Source organism: Stigmatopora argus, chromosome 14 (genome assembly GCF_051989625.1).
Source record: "Stigmatopora argus isolate UIUO_Sarg chromosome 14, RoL_Sarg_1.0, whole genome shotgun sequence".
Lineage (NCBI taxonomy): Eukaryota > Metazoa > Chordata > Actinopteri > Syngnathiformes > Syngnathidae > Stigmatopora > Stigmatopora argus.
Genome location: NC_135400.1, coordinates 10852734 through 10878817, shown reverse-complemented (window position 1 = coordinate 10878817; position 26084 = coordinate 10852734). Strand labels below are relative to the sequence as shown.

Here is a 26084-nt window from a genome sequence, read left to right as displayed (position 1 = left end):
GGTATTTCACTAAAATTGGAAAGTGAGGACAATAATCACAAAACCATAAAAAGACTATGGCATCCAAAATATGCTTTTGATGTTGTGAAATGTTTACTAAAACAGAAATCACTTACTAATGACCATACTTCTCAGTTTGAAACTTTGTTAATAATGTAGGAATAGGTTAAAGCTTAGTTTTGAAGTTTTTTTTAAAAAAATAAACTCTACAATATACGGTGGACGTCTTTCACCCCCAATGTCAGCCAATGAGTTAATACTGTGGTTAACTGTGAGTGAGTAACAGAACTGAAACACTCATATTACATCCTAAAGACAAATAAAAGAGCCCAGAGAGGACCTAAAATAAATAGATTTTTTTATTTCTGCACAGTGAACAAAAACGGGAACAGCAAAAGGATCATTTCCTGAAAGCAGGACAAATATTTACATTTATGAACACCCTATTTACATAAGCATAAACTCCATTCCCGGTGGACGAATGTCGAAAAAAAAGTGTTTGTACATCTACACAAGCATTTAAGATGTTCTAACTTCCACCAGAAAGACAAAAAAACATCACAATAGACTCTCCTCGTCGTAACAAGTCACCGTAAATAGACATTGGTTTTATGGATTCTGTACAATACCCTACAATTGACTTTTTAGCAACAATAAAAAAAACACCAAAGCGCTGAAGCTAAAAAAAAAAGATCGTCATCAGGCACGTTTTTCTTCTGTCGGCAACACAGCGTTAGCTTCTGCTCCTCTGAGAGGCTATAAATATATACATGTGTAGTAGTACAATGCATTAGGCCCCATTGGTCACACATGGTTGCATCAAAGCCGTTCCAAGGAATGTGTCGGTCCTCCTCAGACAGAGTATGCGGTGTACTATTCAAGGCACAAACGAGTGAGCAGCACTACTTGAGGTTCTTACTTTCCAAAAGTGATCATTCAAAATGAATACTGAGGTGAAGAAGGTAAATGAGGCATTGGCCCACATTTCATCGGCAATCTACATTCAAGCTCCGTGGCAAATTATTTCTATTTCAAAAAGAGAGGACCCCAAAAATTTTGAGAAAGGGTTATATATACTAAGTTTGCTCATATTTGGGCATTTCACTATGAACCCTTCAATAATATGAAAGACCTGGGTACATTTCAAGTGGTAACTTGGATGATAATGTGCAAAACTTGCATTAATTTAGTAGCTTGAATCTATATTTGAATTTAGGATTATATGTCACATTATTAAGATGGTCACAGAATTAGTAACTAGGTTTTTATGCAAAAAAATCCATCTTTTAAACCGGTTATATCAACATTTTTATATTAAATTACTGGCTGCCATTGACGGGGATTGACAATTGAATTCTTTTGAAGTGGGAGGGTTGGCAGTGAACGAACACAAGTTCAGCCCTTCCAGATCGTCTACTCGTGACAAATTTAAAGAGTCTTATTTTAACCCTAACGCTGTCTAACATTGTCAATGGCAACGAAAGAGTAAAAAACAATTGAATCTTAAGTATCAACAAATTCAATTTAGGGGAAATCATGTAACTATAACTATGTAGAAAATTTAGATCCAGAAAAAATCTCAGCTCTTCAATTATAAAAAAATATCAAAAAGGAAATAAAATAACCTGATCTTGTCTAACTAAACTAGAATGAGTTATGCCTTTTTGAACTGAGAGAGTTGAATACAGTCATAAGACAGCTGTATGATTGACGTAGTATTATGTTGGGGCTAGGGGAAATAAACAAACAAACAAGTAAAAGGTTCCTCATGAATCCAACCTGAATTTCCTTTAGGCTTTTTTTTGCAGTGTAGAGATATTTTTCCTCTTATAATGCCTTTGAATTCAATCCCATATGACATTACGTTTTAGTTCTCAGTAAACATTGGGTTGTCCGCCTCTTCATCCAGGCTCACAACTTGTTTCTGATGAGCGAGAAAGGTCAAGTCTACTTTAGACACTATTATCTAAATCTTTATCTTCAGGTAAAAGATCACTATTCACTTACTTTTGGATAGGAATAACCATCAATGCTGTTGTTCCTCCAAATGTGCACTTGGTCCTCCGTGGTTTTTTGATAGACAGGATTGTCAAAGTGAATGGTGTTGGTGTTCTTTAGCTTATAGTTCTTCCATAGTAGAATACCTCCAAAAGCCAGCATGCAAATGATTGCTGCACAGAAATAGCCAGAGGGATTTAGCTACTTTGGATTAACATCTTAATATTGGCTTCTGAAATTAAAGATACTCACCTAGAGGTAAGACAATGTACAAAGCAATAGGGTTGCTAGATGATGTTGTGGGTTCCGCTACAGCAGACTTATTTGAAATGTCTGAGGATAGAATTTACATTGTAATACGCAGCCATCTGTTATATGAATCAGTTCATACATCAAGAACATAATGAGATTTATAGTCTATTTGTGTTGTCAAACCTGTATAAATATTCGACTCATTAAGGATTTAATTCAAATCAAAAGAAAAAAAATAAATAGCCTTTTTTAAAATTATTATTTTATTCATTCCATTAAAGGATGAAAAAATGTGTAAATATTCTGAGTTTTGCGCTGCAAATTAAAATGAATTTATTTTTGGAAAAAAACATCAAGTCAATTCATGTTATTTATTTTGCAGGCATCATAAATATATAAACTCTCCATGACTTCAATCACTATGTCCTTATGGATTAGCGATTTTACATAAATACTGTAATCTGTTATTGAAAAGTGCATCTATTCTACATACAGTATTTGACCAATTGCATACTGAAAAGGAGGCTTTGAAAATGTGCAAGGATAATTTTATCTTGTTTTTTTACCTTGTGAAATGCCTGGAGTTTTTACGGTAGTCTGGTGGAATTTGGGTTTAGCTGGCTGTTTTGTAGTTTTCCTAAATTCAGGCATGGTGGTCCTGACCAGAGGCCTCGTGGTACTTGGTACCGGCTTGATCACAACTCTGGTGCTAGTAATGGGAGCGATAGTTGTTTGGGCTTTGGGTGGGTTCGTAGTTAGTTCAGGTTGGCTTGTGGTTGGAATCTGAGGTTCCGCTGGAGCGGCAGTTGTTGACACCGCTGATAGAAAGAACATAAATAAGAACAATCAGCGGGAGCTATAGGATGAAATGCCACTTTAAATAGATCACAGATCTAATCAACATACCTGGTACACATCTCCTCATGTCCCCTGCTAGCATCATATTATCCGGACAGACACAGGTATATTTAGGAGGATGTCTGCCCACTTGAGGTGCTCCAAGGCACATGAATTCACACAGACCGTTAGACACTTGACACCAGTCTCTCCCTGAAAAGTAGGGAGTTGTGAAATGAACACATTGCCTGCCATTGACGAAAATGGAATGATTGTCAAGCATTGTTTTGTCACCACATACCAGCTGGCTGTCTAAGGTTATGGTACAAAATAATGTCGTCTGGAGATGACAGGTGCTCTGCTACTGGAGAGATATCTCTGCCAGTCACCCTATTAGCGCTGAGGATGGCATTGTTACTGATGTCTGTCCAGAACACTCTTTCCTTTAATACAAAAATATATATACTTTATCAGGTGAGAATTGTAACCATTGTATTGACACAACAAAATGAAGCAAAATGAAAATGATTGGCCGAAGCTTGGAAAATTGGAGAAAACTGTCGTCTCAAATATATACATGGTTTTAGATCAGGGATGGGCAAAACTATTCCACAAATGGCCTCAGTTTTCATTCCAAACCATAAAGAGGACACATTTTCACCAATCTGGTGTCCTACAAGTGCAATCAGTGGATTGCAGTCAAGTGATTGTTGTTTTCTGCTGAAATCGCATTGATTGAAGTGTATGCGATGGATCGTTTGGAACAAGAAAAGTGAAATAAAAGTGAAAAAAACATTCTAGACCAAAACTGAGAATATATTTTTAGCTACATTTTGGCAAAAAAAACAACAACAACCAGTACATTTTCGTTTTTTTGTTATTTTCTTACAAACTAGTATGTATCAGGCTCTAAATAAGTACCTCAAACACAGCAATTCCCAAAGGGTGGCTCAGCTTGTTTTCATCAATAATTAGCGTGTGCCTTCCCCCACCCTGCATGTCGATACTGGAAAGGGTATGCAACTTTGAGTCCACCCAGTAGAGCCGGTGGTTTAACAGGTCTAGGGTGAAAGAGAAACAGGTCAACCTGTCATGCTTCAAATATAGATGAGGTAAAGTAGAGAGACGAGAATTCTGGACTATACCTAATGTGATTCCATTGGGCCATACAATGTTATCAGTGACCAGAGCGACGCGGTCACCTCCATTCAAACCACCTTTTTCGATTTTGGCAGGATTTCCCCAGTCAGTCCAGTAAATGAAGCTGTCCAGACAAAACATGCATAAATCATTTCCACTGCAAGATTGACATGAAAAGCATAAGGTCGTGGTTGTTTAGAAAAGCGGCTTACTTGTTGTAGGGGTCAACCACGATTGCTCGGGGTTTAGATAAACCTTGGGAGAAGAGAGTTTTGCGGCGACTACCATCAGCAGTTACCACGGAGATGACAGCACGAATACTATCCGTCCAATAAAGGTTGCCGTGGATCCAGTCAAAGGCAATACCCTCAGGTGCATCAATGTCATCAGAAACCAGAACGGTGTGATGAGTGGGGTTATGTGCGGATTCCATTGGAGCTCTGGGATCAAAGTGAAATAACTGGGGTTTTACATGGGAGAATGATAGTGTAAATACATTTTAGAAAGCGAGAAATGCAAAAACCTTCATCAAAAGAATACATTTCATTCAAGGCAATGGAAAGTTTTTGTGAGTGCAATAACATTGACCATGGAGTCAAATCATTGCATAGGGTCTAATGCAAACATTTCGGGATGGAATTTTCCCCAAATTTCTTTCATGAGGAACAAAATAAGAAGCAGTTTTTAAGTTGGAACAGTTAACATCCTACCAAAACAGTTTTTTGTGAGTTCCAGTTCAATTTCATTTGGATTAAATGGAACGTTTTTATAAATTTGTGGGTCCCGAATGCAAATCAATAGGCAATGGTAGTGTTACCATCATAAATAATATCTCTCTCACCTGTAAATTTTCTTTTGGGATATATCCGACCAGTAGATGTCTTTAGTAGCCATGTTTATGTCCAGAGCCACAGCGTTCTTCAGACGGGGAATGACCTGGGTGTACTCACTCTTGTCCAAGGTCATCTTTCTGACTTCATGGCGATTGGTGAAGAAAAGATATGCAATCGTACCTAACAAGATCAAAAAAGACAATTTATCTTGAACTGAAAATAACTTCTTGCGGTGATAAAATCCACATTCACAAAGATTTAGACAGAAATCAGATTTTTACCAATGGCTTTGCAGGCTTTGGTTGATGGGTCAACTTGGTAACCTTCTTCACAGCTGCATTTGTAACTGCCTATCTGGTTAAAACAGATCTGGCTGCAAGTATCCGGGTTGGCGCACTCGTCAATATCTGATGAGAGACATGTTAAATTTTCATTTGTTACCTATTAAAAATTAAATGGTCTTCATAAAGTCAATATTTTCTTTGTACCTTCACATTTATTTTTATGCACCAGTTCATATCCATTAGGACAAAGACACTCAAAACCAATTTTAAGGTCATTGCAGACATGAGAGCAGCCTCCATTATTGAAGAGACATTCATTCAAGCCTGAAGAAAGAGAAATGTTCTGTTAGTTTTCCTCAGGATAAAGCAGACGGTGGTAACTATTGATGAAAGAAAGTCTCGGTACACACTGCATTCTCTTATTGGCTCATCTGACCAATCCCTGCAGTCACGGTCTTTGTTGCAAACCTTATCCTTGCTGATACACTCTCCGCTCTGACACTTAAAACTAGTCAAGGTGTCACAGTGAGTTGCTATACAGAAAAAAAAAACAGAATACAACATGACTTCTTTCAGTGCCATTAACATCTAATCATATGGCTCTTTGTCTACTTTGGTGTGCATTTAAATGAGTTTATCTGAAGTATACATTCAGGTCATCTGAAGTAGGAGGTTGGTGGAAAATGAACATTCCAAATAGATCAGATCGCCATTAATGTGTAATTAATGGGTGTTCCAAGTGGTTACAAGAGTGTAACGTCATACCATTGACGCAGCCTCTTTCATCAGTCATGTCCCTGCAGTCAACCCGATTGTTGCATTGATGGCTTCCATGAATGCAAGTCCCATCATCACACTGAAACTCATCAGGACGGCACGTACGGCGTACTGGAGAGATACAAATAGATGGGTGAGAATTTCCCCCAATTGTGTCTCTGTCAGGCTAAAACAGTGCTACAGAAGAAAGTATAGTATATAAAAAAGTGATAGTAAAATGTAAAGTATAATTTATAATATTTATAATGCATTGTAAATTGTATGTTGGTGTATTGTCAAGAGATATAATAACACATTTTCTAGCCAACTTAACATTTTCTTTATTTTGTAACTCCAAAAACTTAGTAAGCTGCTTTCAGTTGTTTTCAGGCTATTTTTTTTATTCTATCCCATTACTGAAGCCAATTTAACAAACACCTACCGCAGGCGTTTTCATCGGATCCATCACGGCAGTCAGCTTCTCCATCACACTTCCAATTTCCGTGAATGCATTCGCCACTACTGCAGGGGAATTCCAGGGAAGAGCAGCGGTGAGCTGGAGAAGATGCAGGTGGCGTAGTACCGCAGTTCTGGGGCCACTCATCCGAGCCGTCCACGCAATCGGCGTCGCCGTCGCAGGCCCACAGACGTGGAAGGCAAATGCTGTTATTGCACTGAAACGAAGCCACGCTGCATGTAATCGGTGGGCAGGAGGCCTCATCGCTGCCGTCGTCGCAGTCTGTGTCACCGTCGCACACAAAGGATGTAGACACACACTGGCCATTTGTGCAACGGAACTCAGTGTTTGTGCAATTTTTCGGTTCTGAGAGAGAAGGGGGACACAGTGAAGAAAGCCAAGAATGAAAAGTCATCAAAAAAGATGGGATTTTCATGTCAGAATAAACTCGTGCATATGCCTTGAAATTTGTCAAAAAGCAAGATAAGTGATAGTGATGTGTCCTTGAAAAAAGAAAACCTTTTTTTAATGGAAAGCTTTCTCATTTCTCACCACAGTTCTCTTCATCAAGTCCATCTTCACAGTCTGCTCTCCCATCACAGCGCCAAGTGTTTGGGATACACTGGAGAAAGCGAATATTGCAACTGAATTCGGATGGGCGACATGTTTTAGCTGCTGCAATACAAACAAACACACACACACAATTCAATACTGTGTTTAAAATCTTATAAATCCCCACACCGGTGGATTATGGGAACTACAGCTATATTCTCATACTTACAGCAAGCATTATGAGACTCGTCGGTGCCATCTCCACAGTCATCTGCACCGTCACACATCCAATTCATGTTGATGCATCTCCCAATAGCACAAGTGAACTGATTGCTTCCACACGCTGTCAGCGCATCTGCTGAGACAGACATAAGAGTATTCATGCATATTATTACAGGTTTAAAGCTGGTGTTCTCCCATATTTCAAGGGATCGATCAATCCATCAATCAAGACAATCAAACATTGTATGCTATTGGATGACTCTAAATTGATCATAGAACTAAATTTGTGTGGAAGATTTCATTTCTATAGTTGCCGTGATATGACTAAGACCAATTAAGTACCAAATAAGGGTGTCTCCACCTATTCCTCCACCTTGGACAGAGTCAAAGTCGGGAAATAGCAATTCTTTTGTAATATTTGGTGAGTTGTGCATGTCAGTACTTGATATCACCACACAAAGCCAAATGAATGGGGCCTTGGTGCAAACACAGAATTGAATTGAATTGAATGCTTTTATTATCTATACAAGTATAATGAGATTTAAAGCTTCACCACAAAGTGCACAAATAACAACGAAAAACAATATTATGCCCTACGAAAGAGAAAAAGAATAGGTTTAAATTTGAACTATAGCCTTATTAGTTTTTACACGTTCAATGAAAACGTGACTTGAAAGAAGTTGACTCTTTCTTGCCATGAGCTGCTGTAAATCACAAGACAAACATCTGGTGCTCTCTCTGCAGTTGTGGAAAAGTCTGTATCCGTTCTGGAGCACGTAATCATAAAATATATTATCTATGGAGTTATTTGAAGGGTTTTCTTGTTGTTTGAAAGCTTGTGGTGGAATTTCATCTGTTCAAATACGACCCCTTTCCAGGAAAACAAAAAGCAAAACAATCAAATATTGACCAAAAGCCAAGAGTTGATGCTGTGAGAATACTTGAACCCTTCGTTCGTCACACATCAGTTGTGGCATTAAAAACGCAAACAAAACTGTTAAAAAAAATAAAAAATAAAAAAGGGGGGAGCTTCATTGTGATTAATCTGAAGAGCTTGAAATCTGCAAGTAAACATTGGCATTTCTTGTGATTACATGCATCTTATTTTGATAACTTGACCCCAAACAGCAGTGTACTTGACCTCTTATTTAAAATATATAGAGATTTTTTTTAGGTTGTTGAAAGTATTGGTTTTAAATATAGGGTATAAACATAAAAAGTCATGTGAAAAATAAAATCTCAAGGGAAAGACAGCTATCCGAAAACCACAATACTAATGAACTATTTGTTAACATACACATTATTTATTCATTGAGCTTAAAGTCCAGACTTTAAAAAAAATCAACATGGACTCATTGTTGAACTTATGGACTGACCTGGGACAAAGCGATCCTGAAAAAATAAATGTGCTGCCAAATTTTGCTAGCCTGTCTCAGGTATCTGGTGTGTTTAATTGATCCAAACTATTTCACAAAGAGGTGCAGTGGGTGCAGATTGTTGTTCCAACTAATCCAGCACGTCCAGTTAAACCAATGAGATTTCTTCTGAAAAAAAAAACGTACCTGACTGCAATCAACTCATTACATTTTTTAAAATTGAAAATATGTAAACCTACACCCACTTCAGCCTTTGAGGATATTGAACAATGTGCAATGAGTTAATTGAGGTTCATTTTCTTGTTTATTTCTGATGATCCGGGGGCATTCCCAAGTCACTTTCTATACATTTTGGAGCAATAATCATCATCAACAACTGATTTTTTTCCTCATTTTGCAGGTCAAAGTTGAAAATCAATATGAGTCAATTGAATTTTTTTTGTGGGTATTGAATGTTTACTTTCCAAAGTTGAGGCCAACTTTGGAATTCTGAGAAACTGAATGGGGAAAGCAGTTTGAGTACTCACCAGGAAAAGTATTCTGGGTGGTACTGGTCTGACAGTGTGTGACCAAAACTGAAACAGTCTATTAGAGGCTGGGTGGAGGAATTCCATTCATATGGACAGTTTTAAGCTATAAGGAAAACGAGCCGAATTTGGAAGAAGAAGAAGAAGAAGAAAAAAGAAAACAACCAGTGTTTACATTACCACATATATTCATCAAATACTACATCTATATATTCCTATGGAGGATTTTCCAAAGTTCAACAAAAGGGTAAGTGGCATTCCACTTGAATGACAGACCAACTGTCCTCACCCACTCAGAGAAGCTGATTGGCTACAGGGACCACTACTATCTTGAGCGGCAACAAGTGAAAAGCAGGTCAGAAACACCATGAAATAAAAGAGAAAATAGGCCTCAGATAGATAGATAATATATATAATAAAAACAAAAGCTTCCGATGCTTGGAATATTTTCATCACGTGAAAGAAAGACTGGGAAAGGTTTGACCTACATTCTGCCAGACCAGTCATACCCGTAACACCACCCCCAACTCATCACCAGATATCTGGCAATTTAAACCCAAACACAATGGATATTTCTGGCCTTTCTCATATTTCATGAAATTATGAAGCACGGCACGGAGGGGAAAAAACAATCAAATCAATACATTTGGACTTACTTGTTTGAACTTGAGAGTAGATAAGTAATGCCAGGAAGAAATAGAGCTGTCCCATGGTTTCCACACACTGGGGGATGTTCTTATGACTACTTTATGAGACTCCAATTACAATAGAAAATTTCAATATAGCAAAATGATGTGATGTGATGCTGCTGCGAGGTCAGACTAAAGGATGATCCTACACTCTGTGTGCAATGTTTGGCAACAAGATAAAACCCATTTCAATGTAGCCCACTGGGTGGGTGGGACCTGCGAGATGCTGGGGGGGCTGTGGTCAGAAGGCGGGGTTTCAAGTGGGGTGATTTGTAGGCCGCCGCAGACTCAACAATTCGGGGGTGGAGCTCTGCCGTAGAAATGATTTTTTTTTTTACTATGAGTTTAACCCCTTCATAGAAGGCTCACGTGCTCACGTGGCACATGGCAACCGTTTTTTTTCCTCTCCATGATTGGATTTTGACCCTTGTGCAATACATCCTTGACACGGGTGCAGCACCGGGGGTCTATACTGTAATATAAAACATTTCAAATAAATGTGGCATGGTCGTGTTATGTGGAAGTTGAGATGATCAAAAGTACTTGCACGAGACTCAATGTCTACTTTAAAGGCCTACGTGGACAGTTTACTGTTAGGTGAGAGCTTCATAAGTATGTCTTTTGTAAAAATTTGACTTTTACAGGAAGGAACGCAAGGTAAAAAAAAAAAGAAAGAAAATCACCCTTAGATTAGTCGGTCATTATTTAATTGCATCAGAAGTTCCTGCATGGAATTAAATCCTGGAGATAAAGTAGATATAAAGCAAAGCAAACTTTGAATAGTTACAAAGATAAATTCATTGGCTGCAATTGACGGTGAATGGCAAATGAAAATCTGGCTTGAAAGACAAAATATAGAATGTGATATTGTTTCTAAGTAGGAATGCAGTGGTGAGCTCAAAGTGGAAGACCACAGAAGACATTTGGATTTGTAGAATTCCTAAGATAAGAGCTTCCCCTCTTTATGCCATTCAGTAGGTCACATACATGATTGCATAGACAAGGTTTATAACCAGAAACTAACTAATCTCAAGGGTTTACCACATGAACGAAGCATCTAATGTAACCCGAGGAGATTTATGTTAGTATTTCCGAGAAAGTATTTCAAGTGGACAGTTAAGTTTCACGAGCAACATTGTCCAGATGAATGCGGTTGAGTTGCAAAAAGTACAATTAATCCATAGTACAAAATTGCTTCTATTAAACAAAGTTCTGGCATTAGTTGAGAAAAGGGTGGGTTTACAGTAACTTTATAAACACAAGACAAAAAAAAGTATGTGATTACATATTCGATCACGTCGATGCCAGAAAATGCCTGTAAGGAATTAAAACTTTTAAAATCTAATATAAGTTACTTTTCAATGTTGAAAACACTTTGAGGGGTCTTGATAAAACATTATAAAACAAATATTTATTCTATTTGAACAATATTGATAAAATAAGCTAAAGACAACTTAGCTCAGATAATAAACTAAGAGAAATGAATGAATTAAAATACATTGTGAAAGACTCATCACAAACTATTGTAAACACTATTTCAGTTATTGCTGCCAAAGGTGGCACAACCTGTTATTATGTTCAGGGGCAATTACTTTTTCACAGGGGGCATGACAAGTTAATAATTTTGACTGCCTTGCTAAATAAAATCATCATTTAAAAACTGCATTTTCTGTTTCCTTGGGTTATCTCTGTATCATACTAAAATTGGTTTGATCACCTGAAACCTTTGTGTGTGCTAAATATGCAAAAAAACACAGAATTCAGGAATACTGTACATAATGTAAAACACGTTAACTCCACTTTTTTGCTTGTCATTTATTTATATGTAATATATTTTGGTCTGGCAGCAATGTGCTTCCGTAATCCTCCAATTCTAGAATGACCCACATTATTTCCCTTAGGGGGGTGAGTAACACACCCATTTACGTTTTCTGGTTCTTCCAGTTTGTTGGCTCCTGTGCGTTAATTTTCTACAGCCTGTTAACACATGTCAAAAATGTGTTACCTGCTTCCTCCTTTTGTTCAGCTTAAAGCTGGTGTCTCCAACGCTGGTCCTCCATCAACACAACTGAATCAAATAATCAGGACCATAACCAAGCTGCTGGACAGCTGGCTGATTAGTTGATCATTTGATTCAGGTGTGGTATAGGAGGGAGGTATGGAAAACAGACCGGATAGGGGCCCTTGCAGACCAGAGTTGGCCCTGGATTTGAACCCACTGTTTCTACTGTGCGGCTGACGCACTAACCACTCAGCCGCGGGGCCGCAGAATTTCATCCATCTGATGTTTAAAAGTGGAGAATAAAAATCATTCATAAAATGAGGCCCTTATTCTAAATTAAAATGAATTTGTGAGTACAATTTTGAAGTAATAAGGCTGACAGCCCTCCCAGTTCAAATGGATTGGACATCTATCACCATTAACGTTAGGCAATGAGTTAAACACTTTGAGAAAGTATCTTTTGTATTAGCATCAAGGACATTCATCCTGGGTTTTGTCTTGCACTGTTTATCTTGTGAAATAATGCAAAATGGTTCTGGTGCTGTCAAATAATAATTAACTGTGAAGACAGCGGCCTGCAAAGCAAACATGAGATAAGTAAAAAAAAATTGAGTACACAGTGGTCAGTACACGCCATCTACTGGTTTTAAAAAATAAATACTCAGGGCACATTTATTACGGGGGCGGCCCGTTGGTGCAAGTGGTTAGCGCGTCAGCCTCACAGCTCTGGAGTCCTGGGTTCAAATCCAGGTCAGTCCACCTGTGTGAAGTTTGCATGTACTCCCCGGTCCTGCGTGGGTTTCTTCCAGGTACTCCAGTTTCCTCCCACATTTCAAAAACATGCATGGGAGGCTGATTGGACACTACATTGCCCCTAGGTATGGGTGTGAGTGTGCATGGTTGTCTGTTTCTTTGTGACCTGCAATCGGCTGGCCACCAATCCAGGGTGTCAGCTGGGATAGGCTCCAGCACCCCCCGCGACCTTAATGAGTTTAAGAAGTTCAGAAAATGAGATGAAAAATTTATTACGAGATGCCTTTATTGTACTTTTGGAATCCAGTGACACCGACAGGAGAAAATGGTCCCGTCCCTCCCTCCCTGTTTACATACACAACCTGAGAGGGAGGGGCTGCGGGTGGGCCGTACCATGTTCCCGCTTGTAGCCTTAAATTACACAACAAGACACATCCAGGTGCATTTCCACAGACGCACGACATGCATTCAAAAGGGGATTCAAGATAACACAGTGTCTGTTGGTTCACTTCTGAAAAGGGTGAGAAAACTAATTTAGAAAAAACATAAATCAATCAATCTATTTGACCGCTCGATCAGTCAAAAAGTCAGGCGTCAAGCTTCCATTTCAGGAGAAAAAAGGCAAGGAAAGACTACCGATCATGTTTAAATATGGAGGTGGATAGCTTAAATCATACGTTTGAATGTACTTATTTTTTTGCTTTTCAATTGGTGATACACTTTACTGAGCATACAAGTCTCACTAAAATCAGATGTAGGTAAAACTAGGTCTTCAACTGAACATCTCCCTGCTGAAGCTAAAGAAAGAAAATAGTCAAGTAGCTTAGTAGGCCATTGGTCCATTTTTAGGAGTGGTTCAGATTCAGTCCTCATCACTGCCGCTCACCGAATGTTCCTGGAAAAACAATTAAAAAAATAAAACTTAAGAGCCTAATAAAAGGCAAAATCCATTTCAAACACCAGTGGCTTCCATGCTTTTGTATTTCTGACGGCGCTAGAAGTTCAAATAATTTTTACTGGGAAGGGGCGAATGGCAGCCACTGAGTTAATTCATTTTCTGTACCGTTATCCTCACAAGGGTCGTGGGGGGTGCTGGAGCCTATCTCAGCCAACATATGAGTGTTCTTGTTGCAGTATTATAAAGAAATTTCTCACCTCTTCCTGTTCATCCTCGCTGTCGTCGTCGCTCACGACAGGTTTAGCCCGGACGCCGCGTCCCCTCCGTCGCTGTCCTTTTCCACTTCGCTCCCCTTTTTCTTTCCGGCTAAGTTTAATCTTAACCTTCACAGAACGGGCTGGGAGGAAAACTAACTTGTAATTTCCTCTTAACATTTGCAAACATGACCTTGAATAAACCACAGCATCACGAAAACTCACATTCAGACTCGGAACCTTCATCCAGCTCTTCCTCCTCTTCTTCGCTGTCTTCTCCTTCACTGTCCTCCTCCTTCTCAATCTTCTGCCTCACGCTGGTAAAGACAGACTGAAGAACGATGGAGTCTTCGTAGATCTAATGGTAATGGGAATATAGTCAACAGAAAGCTATGGATTTAAAATATGTTGTGACATGACTGAATTATGATTTCAGGTATTGATGACGAAGAACAATGAATTTCACTACATGTTTACACTACCTGTGTAATTTTGTAACAGAATTGATGGGAGATTGTTTTTTGTCATTTAAAAAAAGATCTGGCGTGTGCATGTGCAGACATCACATCTTTAAAAATCTTGACACCAACCAGAGATCCCTCGAGGTTGAAAGTCTGAGCATTCTGGCAGAGCTGCATGACATCCTTTTCGAGGTCATTCAAGCTGCGATACTTGTGGCTGCGGATCCTTTCCTGTTAAATGAAGTGTGTGTCATTTATGGATTAACATGGGGAAGAAAAAAAAAGAGAATCAAAAACAAATCATTTATACCTTGATCTTTCTGAAGTCTACTGGTTTGCGAATGAGCTCATAGTACTCTGGCAGCTCCTTGCGGGAGGGCAGTTGGATGAAGACCTCACTAAGTTGTCGTCCATTGCTACTGAGCCAATGACATGAGGGAAATCAACTCACGCTAAAGCACTTGTTCTCATTGAGTAGTCTCACCCGTCCTTGTATTTGATAACAGCGTCAACTATCTTCTTCATCTTCTTGGTGAGGGAAGCAGGGTTAGGAGAGAGTTTTTCAGCAGGTGGACGACCACGTTTCTTTGCTTTCTTCACTTCCTCGTCCTTGTCGCGTCCTCGTCCGCCGCTGGAGCTTGGTGTAGCGGGGCCCCCGTCATGGTCACGATCCCGCTTGCGTTTTCTAGTTGTCTTTTTGTGTCGCACTTCCTCCTCAATGTCTTCCAGATTACCCTCCTCTATTGCCTTTGAAAAAATTCAAGAGTTAACAACATAGGACGGAGGTGTTTGAAAGAAATGTAGATTTGTACCTTCAACCACTGTTTCTCTGTGAGGGAGTCGCTGTAGTCCACCTCCTTACGCTGGCGGGATCCTCGGCCAAACATCTTCTCCTCTTCTTCTTCACAGGTAAGCCTCTCAACCTCAGCATCATCTTTTAAAATCCAACTGGGAAGATCATCCTCCTCCATGAGACGAGGTTTTCTCTTGGGGTTGCGGGCATCCTCGCGACGTCGATCGAGGTCCATGCGCTGAAAATTCCAGCAACACTGACACTTAGTGATCACTGATTATTAAATGGAAAGCTATTTTCTTAGCAAATGCGAGGTGACATTAACCATGAACTGCTCAAACTCCTCTTCACTTCTGGCAATCATCTGATTGACTGTCTCATCATCAGGAACTTCATCCTCCTCCTGCAGAGAGATCAGACAGTGGGCTTGAGACAAAGAAACAAACACAATGTTTGGAGTACCCTTGGCTGTACCTCCCATTTAGAGATTTTGCATTTTCTCAATTATAAATGGTACGTTAGTTTAAATGATAGTTTCCATCATATGCGATTTATGGTTTATTCCACCTTGACACCAAAGACAAGAGCGCTCTAAGCTTGTGTGGCGGTATCTGCAACAGCAAGCTGTGAAGGAGCACTTTTAGCTTGTAATGAAGTCATTGGCTGCCATTGAAGGAGGGGATAACTTTAGCATGTTACCATTAACAACACTGAAACTAAGTAAAGGCATCAATAACCATCCTGTTGTTCAAATGGGTTAAATGATATTTCATAAATGAATTCCTTGGGTGCCATGGACAGATTTAGACATTCAATCAATTTGGCCTCGCAGAGATCAAACGATTCAGTGATTTGCCATTTCCAGTCAAAATGAATTGGGAGTCTAATACGTCAATGGTACCTGGATTTAATGAGAGCCCAAGGGTTCAACCTTTTGAGCTTTCTTTGACTTTTGGTTCAAAATCAAATTTTTGGGTGAATAATGAAATTCATACATTTTTAAGCTAAACGTATAGTCTAGCTGTGTATTATCTAAAATTCTAAAAAAAAGACATGCAAAAGTCAAACAAGGACAGCAGAAAGAGGGAAAAAAAGAAGTGTAGAAGAACAACTATTATATTAAATTTGTGGAGGCTGAAATTAGAAAGAGGAAAGGTATAGTCTGGAGAGATGCAATCCTGAGAAAAGAGGAAAACAAATAGAGGGAAGAAGAAAAATGAATATGTGGGTGGTGCGCACAGGCAGATGTGGGTGGGTGTGCAACGTGTCTGGATCACACCCACCCACGTCCCCCTGGTGCGGCAGCCGCCACGAGACCCGACCTCGTCCTGTTCCTCGTGCTCCAGAATGGCCTGTAAGAAGGCTCGTCGCTCACAGCCCGATGACTTTTGGTCGAACATGCCCGCCTGGATGACTTTTTGGTCCACATTCAGCTTGTATTTGGCTGCTGCCAGAATCTTCTCCTCCACGCTGTTGACGGTACAGAGGCGAAGCACACGCACCTCATTCTGCTGACCGATACGGTGGGCTCTGTCCTGAGCTTGCAGGTCCTGTTGAATGGAATACAAATAACATGATTAATGAACGCAATAGACAGAATATTTCATGTTAGCATTCAATTCAATTAAAAAAAATGGAATTATAAGGTTTTCAAGATCAATGTTTTCCCCCACTATATTCGTAAAAGAGGCACTACAGTCATTCCCCCAATTTTTAAGTCGCTCATGTATAAGAAAGGTAAAAAAAAATTTGGTTTGTTCATGGCAACCAAATCTGCGTGTACATTACCTGATGTGGGTTCCAATCACTGTCATAGATCACAACGGTGTCAGCAGATTGCAGGTTCAGACCCAAGCCTCCTGCTCGAGTGCTGAGCAAAAATACAAAGTACTCGGAAGCTGGGTCATTGAAAGTTTTCAACAACATCCCTCTATCCTCTGCCTTTGTGGTTCCTACAAGAAAGACAGCCCCTAGCCTTATCAAATTGAATTTTCTTATTTTATGGTTGTAGCTGCACGGTGTGATTGGGGTGAACCAGGGTCTGGCTTGATATCAAGGCGGTTTCTCCCCCCTTTTACCTAAATTCATTAAAACTCTCACCATCAAGACGTAAGTATTTGAAGTTGCGGTAGGCAAAGTAGTCTTCCATGATGGTCATAAGAGTAGTCATTTGACAGAAAAGCAGCACTTTGTGGTTGGTGGCCCTCAACTTGGGCAAAATACGATCCAACAGCTCAAATTTCCCAGAGGAACGATACAAGTCGGCGCTGCACAGATGAAAATGATGAGAACGAGCCCAAAATGACAGTACAGTACATATTTTTGCGTTCAGTGTGATCCATGTTTGAGCTATACATACCCAGTTACTATTCCTCCAGAATGACCCAGATGTTCAGAGAAAGACTCCTAAAAGAACATATCAAATAAAGTTTCATCTTCCTTCTTCACATCCATCTACCTGTAAATTATTCTTTATCAGCCACCTAATTTCAATCAAAAATATGTACCTCAATATGTTGAAACATGTAGGGGTGATTGCAAATCTTCCTCAGCTGCATGATCGTGTTCATTAGTGTCTTAGTGCCACCTTTACCCTGGAGAAAAACAAGGTACATAGAGCTCAAAATTGACTTCATGTTTATCTAACACTTTATAGGGCACTCATTTAACTCACTGCGTGCCAATTGGTTTTACCTTCTTATCTTTCTCTGAACCATCTGTGAGCAAGACTCCCTTCGCTTGCATGTGTCTGTACAACACTCTCTGAAGTGCCGACATATCACATTTGATCACATACTCCACCTAGAAGACAGAAAAGGCAGAGTTAAATAAGGATATTATCTGTAAGTATTTATCAATCTGTGAGTTTCTTTGGTTTATTTTACAGCCATGATCATTATTTCCAAGGAGCCAAACCTTCTCTGGAAGCTGAGCCTCAACCTCCTTCTTGAGTCGGCGTAGTAAGAAAGGCCGAAGCACCTTATGAAGACGTCGAATGATGAGAATGGTCTCTTCTTCATTGAGATCAACCTTGAGGGAGGGGCAATTATAGGGAAGCGAGATAGTAAACAGTGAGTAGTTGTATTGCACTTTATCGGCAAGTGAGAAGCAAAATCATTATTTCAACCAACTACATATTGATTTCGAAGCAATGTATTCTGTGTACTTTATATAATGTTGAGCTCCACCATTATTTGCAAACCCCCACAATTTTACTAATGCTCACTTTCTCTCCAGTCATGGCAAATGGGGCATTGAACCATTGTTCAAAGGTGCTGCAGCTCTTGAAAATGGTGGGCAGGAGGAAATTGAGCAAGGCCCAGAGCTCAGGGAGTTTGTTCTGCAGGGGAGTTCCGGTGAGCAGCACCCGCCGTGGGGCCAGGTAGTGCGTGTTCAACACCTGGGTCAGCTTACAATGGTGATTCTTCATACGATGTCCCTCGTCCACAATCATATACTTCCACCGAAGCTTTGGGAGGATATTACAGCTATGTAAAAAAACAATCAAGGATTCTAAACTTGTGGTTTGGGCTTGACAGCAGATACGTACCTTGGCTAAAACCTGTTTATCTTTGATGATGTACTCGTATGTCGTGAGCAGCACATTAAATTTGCCACTGCGCAGGATGGGAACAAAAGCACGACGAGCAATTGGAGAGCCCTAGAGGATAAAAATCAATAAATAAACCAAAAAAAATCACACCAACTAGAATAAGTGGTAGTTTTTTGTCATAAATGCAGCACTGAAAACTGACCTTGTAGGAGATCTTTACAACAGATGGTGCCCACTTATCAAACTCATACACCCAGTTTGACAGAGTTCTATGAGGCAATATAGAAGTTTATATTAGGCTGTGATTGACTTGCACTGATTAAAAACGTGAATTTCTGGACTCACGAGAGCGGCACAATGATGAGGAAAGGCCCGTTGATGCGCTTGAGTTCCATGAGGTAGGTGATCAGGGCAATGGTCTGGATAGTTTTTCCCAGACCCATTTCATCAGCCAGGATGCCATTTAAGTTGTTATTGTAAAGTGACACCAGCCACTCTAGCCCTTTGATCTACATTTGAAAGTTTAAATGCTTAGGGTGATTCTTCAGTGTTATTTTTAATGGAAGTAGAAAGAATGACTGCTTACCTGGTATTGTTTGAGCTGACCGTTGATTAACAGTGTAGATTGCCGGTCCACTTTCTCAGTGACAGCATGAGCCACAGCGTAATAGGACTGAAGTCCTCGGTTGAAAGATGCGCTTCCGTACTCATCATCCACATCCTGCTTTGCATGCCTGGAGGTATATAAAAAGAATGTGAGTCACATGGTTAAAAAAAAATCTCACAAACAAAACATTGGGTAAAGTTTAAATCTGAAAGAAATGAAAATAAAACTCTTCAACAGCTACTAAGACCCAAGTTTGGGAAACAACAAGACGCACTTGAGCGTATAAAAGTATTCAGTGAATATTTTGGGAAAGGAAATGTTTTAGATTTAATTGATTTTTGACATCCAATCATTTCAGACATCTATTTTAGTCTTCTAGTGTATGGAAGTCGTTTCCAAAGGTAATAGAGGCATTTTACTCGATGATGTGCCGAACGTCTACTTCAGACACATCTTCGCTGTCCGGGTCTGGGATTTTCTTTTTCTCCTCGTTCTGAGCTGAAGAGGCATGATGTTTCTCATCCTCCTCCTTCACAGAAAATGGTGAGAAAACGTTAAAGAGAATACAATGTGCCTTTGTGCTCCGCTTAGGAAAAGCATAGTATACCTCCTCGTCCTCCTCTTCTTCAGAGCCACTGTCTTCACTGTCCGATCGTGGCGCAACTTCATACCTGCAATATGGCAAATCAATAATGAAAAGGTGTTTATTCGGACCAGCTATAGTTGAAAACCAGTGTATTTTTACAAACCCTGGGTTCATTTCAAGCCAAGTCTCCAGCTGACCGGCCTTAGGTGCATCAACCCCCGTCAGAATCTTGCCACTGTCGACATGGATGACCTTCACTGGGAGGTCACTCATTTGACTGGTCTCATCCAACAGCTAGGAGAAGAGAACGGCGAAAAACAATTAAACCATGCCATATAGCTATTTGTGAAAAGAGATTTTGAACATGCTAGCTCACCTCTCCATCAGGCCCAAGAGCAGCAGCACCACCCTCGACAGCCTCTGGCTTCTGAAAGCATCAAAGCCACAAAACAGTGATTAGCACGGTAACATAGTAAATGTGCACGTTTAAAATTATGCTAGATAGTCAGTCACCTTTTTCTTCTTCTTCTTTTTCTTTTCCTTGAGAGCTTGTGCAGCTTTGTGGGCTCGCACCAGCTCCGTGAGGTTGGCCACGTATTCGTCGGTCTGCTGCAAGAGGTAGGCCAGACGCTTATCTTTTTTCTGGTCAATAAGTTTACGGTAGCCCTCTTCATCTTCGGCCTGCAGGAAGAAAAGAAAAAAAAACACCTACTGTGATGGGATTGCCGAATGCACCGTGATTTCTTTTTATAACCAGTTATTTCAGTTAAAATGTTCCTCAGAGACAATCTCACCATTAGCCTCCGCATTCTCTCTTTTTCAATGCGCTCATTCTCTTTTTTCTGCTCACGCTCAGTGTTTGCATGGTAGGTGGCAATTGCTTTGGTAGCCTTCTGGAGCTTTGCTGTGATGGAGCGATGGTACTCTTTAAAGTCCTTGGCATGTTGCAGGATGCTGTTGAGGTATTCCTATGAAAAGTATACAAGAACAGAAGCTCAGTTTTCACCAGAAGTGTGAAGAAAAAAAAAAGTTTTGACTGCGTACTTGTGTGGGGGAATAATTAAGGATATTCCCTGACATCCCCTAAATGGATTAACAATAACCTACGAAAATCAAGTCGCATTACATACCTGGTGTTTCTGTCGACGTTTGCGTTCTTGTTCAATCTTCTGTTGTTTTTCGAGCTTTTCTGTGATACGGGCCTCACGTAGAGACTGGCGCTTGCTGCGCTTGTAGGCCTTAGCATTAAGAGCAGTTTCTAGAGCAGTGTCGCGACGCATGCAGACCACCACCTCTTGCCGTAGCTAAGGGAGAAAAAATAAAAACTTTCAGTACAAAACACAACTCTGAGATGAATCGATTTTAAGAATTGAGTTTTATTATTGTGATAATATTGTTGTGTTTTTTTTAGATTGTATGACAGCAAAATCAGCAATGGAATGAAAATGTCACTTAATTATTTTTTTAAATGACTTTATTGAATTTGTTTATCACCCAGGCACGCATACCTGTCTCTGGAAGTTCAGCAGCCTAAGGGCTTTAAGCTCAATGGTTGCTTTGGTACGTAGGTCACCTGCAAGGGAGCCAGGTAGGTTCTCCAATTCCTGAATACGGTGAGCAATACGGGCTTGTAACCTACAAGACAAAGTAGAACTCCATTTAAATAGATGAAAGAAAAAAATTACCATAGAAACACTGTTTAACATGGACCAAACGTTCTCACCTGTATTCCCTCTCCTGGAGGATCTCCACTGGGTCCAGCCCTCTGGGTTTTTGGATTGGTGTTATGCGATTTTGTTTTGGGTGAAGCATCATTGGAGGGGGCTGTGCAGGCTGACCTGGAGATTGTGTCTGGGGGGGCATTACTGGCGAGGCGGCTGGTGGCACAGAGGGAGGAGCGGGAGAGGGTCTACCAGTTGGCTGAGGAGGAATGAGCTTCTGGGGAGGATTCGATGGTGCAGCAGCATTCACCATTGGACCTATAAGCACAAGCCCAGATGTTAAAAAAAAAGAAAGAACATGCAAATACTTTCTTCTGGAAAACAGACGATTAACCTAATTGTTGAGCCATTTTAAGACAAAAAGTTAGTTTTATCCATATTGACAGTTTTGCCCCACCATGTAGGTGATGTTAAATCGAACTAAACAGTACCTTCGGGCCATGATTTAGGAGGTCCGTTGGCAGGCTGGCCTTGCATGCCTGGGGGAACACCTGCCGGTCCAGGAGGAGGCATATTGGGACCAACCATGCCTAGAAAGTGCAGATGTATAGTATTTTACATACTAGAATAAAGGGATATTTGGCGGTAGTTCAGATACCTGTGCCAAATTATTTAAACATTTAAATGTTTAAACACCAAGAAAAGCTGTTCTGTCAACAAATACACTAATGTGCAAAAGCTTTATATAAAAGTATGTGAACAATATACATTTTAAGATTTTTTCCCCCCGTGCTCACCATGAGGTCTATTGTAATTGGACTGAGCTGGTCCTGGCCCTCCCACAGGTCCTGCAGAATTGGGCATGTTAGGCATGGGTTGTTGCTGCATCCCAGGCATGGGCCTCTTCCCTTGCACGGCCATCTGCAGGTGGTCCGGTAAGGGCTGACTGCGTGCCAGCATCTTGTAGGCCATAATTTGAGCCCTGAGTTGGTGCAACTGGTTCTGGTTGAAAGCTGTGGGCCCTGCTGAAGGCCCTGGTCCACCTACAGCAACACCTGGTCCAACTGGACCCGGAGGACCCCCACGATTGGGCTGGCCCATTCCCTGGTTTGGATCTCCAGTAACCTCCATTGGGCCTGACCCTGGGCCAGATGGACCGCCAGGCATCATGGAGCCGGACGGGGGACCATTAGCTGGAACGGGGCTTGGAGCATGCTCTGAACCCCCTAATGGAGAGGGGTAACCTAAAGAGAAAAGGGGATTTATTGGATTTCTTTACAACATTTTATGGGATTGCATTAAATTTCATTGTACAATTAATTTGAAATGTCTTCCTTGTTAAATATTCAAACTTAGATATGCATTTCAATATGAATTCAGATTTTTGACTCGGCTTCCTTTGACGGCAATGGCATCCAACCCATTTGTTGCATGAAAAAAATAAACTGGTCTTCTGATCGTCTTGCGCAATGTCACGCTGAGACATTTACAACGAAAGAAGACAAACCGGCTAGATGTGTTCTTGAGGAACTTTTTTTTAAATTTTTAACTGCCTGGAGAAGTGGGTTGTCAATTATGAGTACATGGAAATCACAAGGTGATTTAGATTATTTTATTTTGTTCATAGCATGTGTCATGGAGAGAAAAGTGGTCTTCATGTTACAAGATCAACTTGATGACAGCTCTCAATCTAAGCAAGACACCTTCAAACATAATTGCAGTGTAGTGTCATATGACAGTTAAAAATCACCTGAACGCAGAGATACACTTTGTGTGTTGCATGGTGATACAATACCTTGGGAATGTTGGTCCATGGGGCTTGGAGGAGGCCCCATCCCACTGTGCCCTCCTGGTCTCATTCCCATGCCTTTCATTTGACTGTAGCGAGGATCATCAGGCATTCCTTTGTCATGCATGGCATCCATTGGCTGGATTAAAGATACACAAGTATCATACACTGGACCAAAAGAAAAAATCAATTTACACCATTTGAATTATTTATTTTGAACTCTATTCCAGTAAACGCATTACAAAAATTCTCAAAACCACTTATAAAGCTATGAGCGGGCAAATTAAAATTGACAATAAAAAATATGGAAACAATATTTTTTTTAAAGCACCAATGATTTTAAATTGGTGGCCAATTTGGGAAGATAGTGAAATAACTATGGCCTTCAAAATGAAAAATGATATATTTTTTTATATTTTGAGGGTATATTTGAAACAAACAAAATAATCTCAAATGCAACTAAAAATGAATAAAGCATATGTACTTTATGCATCTGATGCATGTTTTCCTGAGGATATCCTGAAGGTCCCTGTGGAGGGTGTGGGTGTCCAGATCCAGGGGGTCCTGGACTTGGCCCCATCATGCTATGGGCTGAACCAGGGGAAGGACCAGGACTTGGGCCCATCATACCTCCCGGAGAGAGCCCTGGACCTGGGGAAGGACCAGGTCGAGGTGTCCCTCCCATTGGGGGGTCAGGAGTGGACATCTCTCAGGGGAGAGTGGGGAAATGACACAGCAACAAAGAAGCCTAGATATCAAATTAAACAAAAAAATAATAACAGATGAGCATATCAATTTAAAATATTTTTATTCTCTTAATATTGGCGGTCAGGTTCATCAACAAAATTAAATACCATAAACTAAAAATACAGAAATAGGTCAATATCGCACGATAGCATACAGCACTACACTTCAAGTGTTGAAAAAGCAATCGACAAATAAAAAAATACTTGTTAAATATAACACCTCAAATTAATACATTCACATAACCCAAGAATTCGAGTCATCTAAAAATATCTCGAAAAACTAAATCAAGGGAGTCATCTTTTTCTAGCAACTCAATACGATTTCAGCGCAAGTGAATTGTCAGTGTGCTTCACTTATTGTTAGATCCGACTTATAAAAAACCCAGTTTTAACACCGCAACACTGCAAAATCTATACATTAACACACAAAACATTAACATCAGACATCCATCTCAAAATTATCATCATATTCAGCTAAGCTAACGCCAGTTGGGCCTATCTTGTTTCATTGTTAGCGTTACTTTGTGTCGGTCCTCAAAACTATTCGTCCACAAAACTAGATATATCAGTAACTTAAAATAATACGACAGGTCAAGACGGATGAAACAACCCTTTGGCAAAACATAACTTACACATCGAATTGTGTAGTATAAAAACAAAAACAAAAAAACCTCATACAACAACACGGGTTATATGATGACGGGGGCTAACATGCTAACGGGTTAGCGTAGTTAGCCTAGCCGGCCATGCTCTTCAGGCCAATTAAAAAGAAAAAGAAAATCGTCCGAGCTGTTTATCTAACAGTTGCCACGAGCCAAAGTTTGGCGCATCCATCGCCGCTCGTTGATTGATCCAATGCGCCTCCCGTACCCTCGCCTCCGCTCCGCTCTCAACACATTTCCCAAATATAATTTTCATTCATTGCTCGCAGTCGCGCCACCGCCGGTTAACTGTGGAGTCCGTCTATCCCTAAACCTAACACAACCGGAAAACACCAATCCTATCTGTGGCTGTGTGATCGTTCACGAAAGTCAACTCGTTCAATCTACTAACAACATCGAATTGGACTTACACAAAGGCTGAACTGCGGTGTTTAAAATCTTGCCGGTCTCAAAGAGTCTTGGTTTTCCTCCCTGCTAGAAAACAAAGAGCGTCCTACCCAGACGTTTTTTTCCCCCTCGCACCCCCCTCCCCTATGAGTAAAATGTAACAGCCTAGATGACTCAACAGCGCCCCCTAGCACCGCCATGTCGGTCCCATGACGGGGACAAATGATAAATAGAAAGGGAATGGTAGTGCCACTTTTTCGACTTTTATTCTCTTTCCAGGGATAAACCTCCAGTGAAATATTGTTTTTTTCCATCAGGGAAATTACATACGTAACCTTTTATAGGCGAGTGATTATTTGATGTAATTCTTATAATTAAAGAAATAACCTTATCTTATAAAAAAAACTGCTGTCCATGGTTAACATCACATTTGGGGTCATTGAGGCCACAATATTAATTCATTGATAGTTACAGACGTCAGAACTGTTTGAAATGGCATTGAATGATCATGTTTCGGTGCCATTGACGGCGATAGATGTTGAATCCATTTGGACTGGGATTGGATGTCTATGCTGTCAATGGCAGCCAATGAATTCAATAAATGTTAATCCCTGGATTTAAAAATAAATAGCTGTACTGTTGCCTTCTTATATTGTCAAAAATACTAATTGGAGTACTGCTTTTTCAAGCAGAGAGGAGTGAATTACTGCTTAGATTGAGTGAGTTATGGTAATTTATATGTATATCACATTATACCATTCATACAATTCTAAGAGGAGACAGCAGTTATGTCATGGTGGTATTAAAAATATTGCTATAATAAACAGAAAACGAAAATGAACTCAACCTCGTTCAACATAAACCATTTGTGTTTAATGCAAAGTGATTCCACTCAGAATCGCTACACAGCATCTTCGATTATAAATAAAAAGTCAAAAACTTGCAAATTATTTTCAACAACATAGACATCCTCAGTGACTTCAGAATATACATTGGATAAATCCAATTT

The 26084-nt window shown here is 40.1% G+C and overlaps 2 protein-coding genes across 9 annotated transcripts; both read right to left on the bottom strand.

The window, feature by feature from the left end:
- Positions 1–341: 341 nt before the first annotated feature.
- Positions 342–12003, bottom strand: ldlra (low density lipoprotein receptor a). Of its 5 annotated transcripts, none has more exons than XM_077619048.1 (18): positions 11929–12003; positions 7339–7464; positions 7110–7232; positions 6543–6923; positions 6110–6232; positions 5755–5877; positions 5549–5668; positions 5342–5467; positions 5069–5240; positions 4440–4667; positions 4233–4351; positions 4009–4148; positions 3389–3530; positions 3157–3300; positions 2817–3068; positions 2251–2331; positions 2008–2171; positions 342–1924 (listed from the first exon to the last, which is right to left on the bottom strand). In XM_077619048.1, exons 2-18 carry the CDS (start codon positions 7403–7405, stop codon positions 1868–1870), a joined length of 2562 nt encoding a protein of 853 aa, XP_077475174.1. In that variant the 5' UTR covers positions 7406–7464; positions 11929–12003; the 3' UTR covers positions 342–1867. The 5 variants fall into 5 exon arrangements, with proteins under 5 accessions (XP_077475174.1, XP_077475175.1, XP_077475172.1 ...); XM_077619049.1 differs by having other exon boundaries at positions 7339–7467; positions 11929–11979; XM_077619046.1 differs by lacking the exon at positions 11929–12003 and adding an exon at positions 9891–10093 and having other exon boundaries at positions 7339–7467.
- A 931-nt stretch (positions 12004–12934) lies between these two features.
- On the bottom strand, positions 12935–25208 carry smarca4a (SWI/SNF related BAF chromatin remodeling complex subunit ATPase 4a). Of its 4 annotated transcripts, none has more exons than XM_077618617.1 (34): positions 25099–25208; positions 23765–24028; positions 23287–23419; positions 22289–22735; positions 21983–22081; positions 21554–21809; positions 21339–21465; positions 20961–21134; positions 20625–20798; positions 20344–20511; positions 20207–20257; positions 19994–20124; positions 19852–19915; positions 19664–19773; positions 19224–19371; positions 18983–19146; positions 18840–18906; positions 18635–18745; positions 18311–18553; positions 18001–18114; positions 17779–17886; positions 17592–17678; positions 17444–17490; positions 17185–17351; positions 16873–17036; positions 16368–16634; positions 15410–15487; positions 15104–15322; positions 14776–15038; positions 14602–14710; positions 14421–14522; positions 14056–14188; positions 13834–13973; positions 12935–13573 (listed from the first exon to the last, which is right to left on the bottom strand). In XM_077618617.1, the coding sequence occupies exons 2-34, from the start codon at positions 23984–23986 to the stop codon at positions 13541–13543; spliced, it is 4920 nt and encodes a 1639-aa protein (XP_077474743.1). In that variant the 5' UTR covers positions 23987–24028; positions 25099–25208; the 3' UTR covers positions 12935–13540. The 4 variants fall into 4 exon arrangements, with proteins under 4 accessions (XP_077474743.1, XP_077474744.1, XP_077474745.1 ...); XM_077618618.1 differs by having other exon boundaries at positions 14602–14707; XM_077618619.1 differs by having other exon boundaries at positions 16407–16634.
- Positions 25209–26084: the final 876 nt, after the last annotated feature.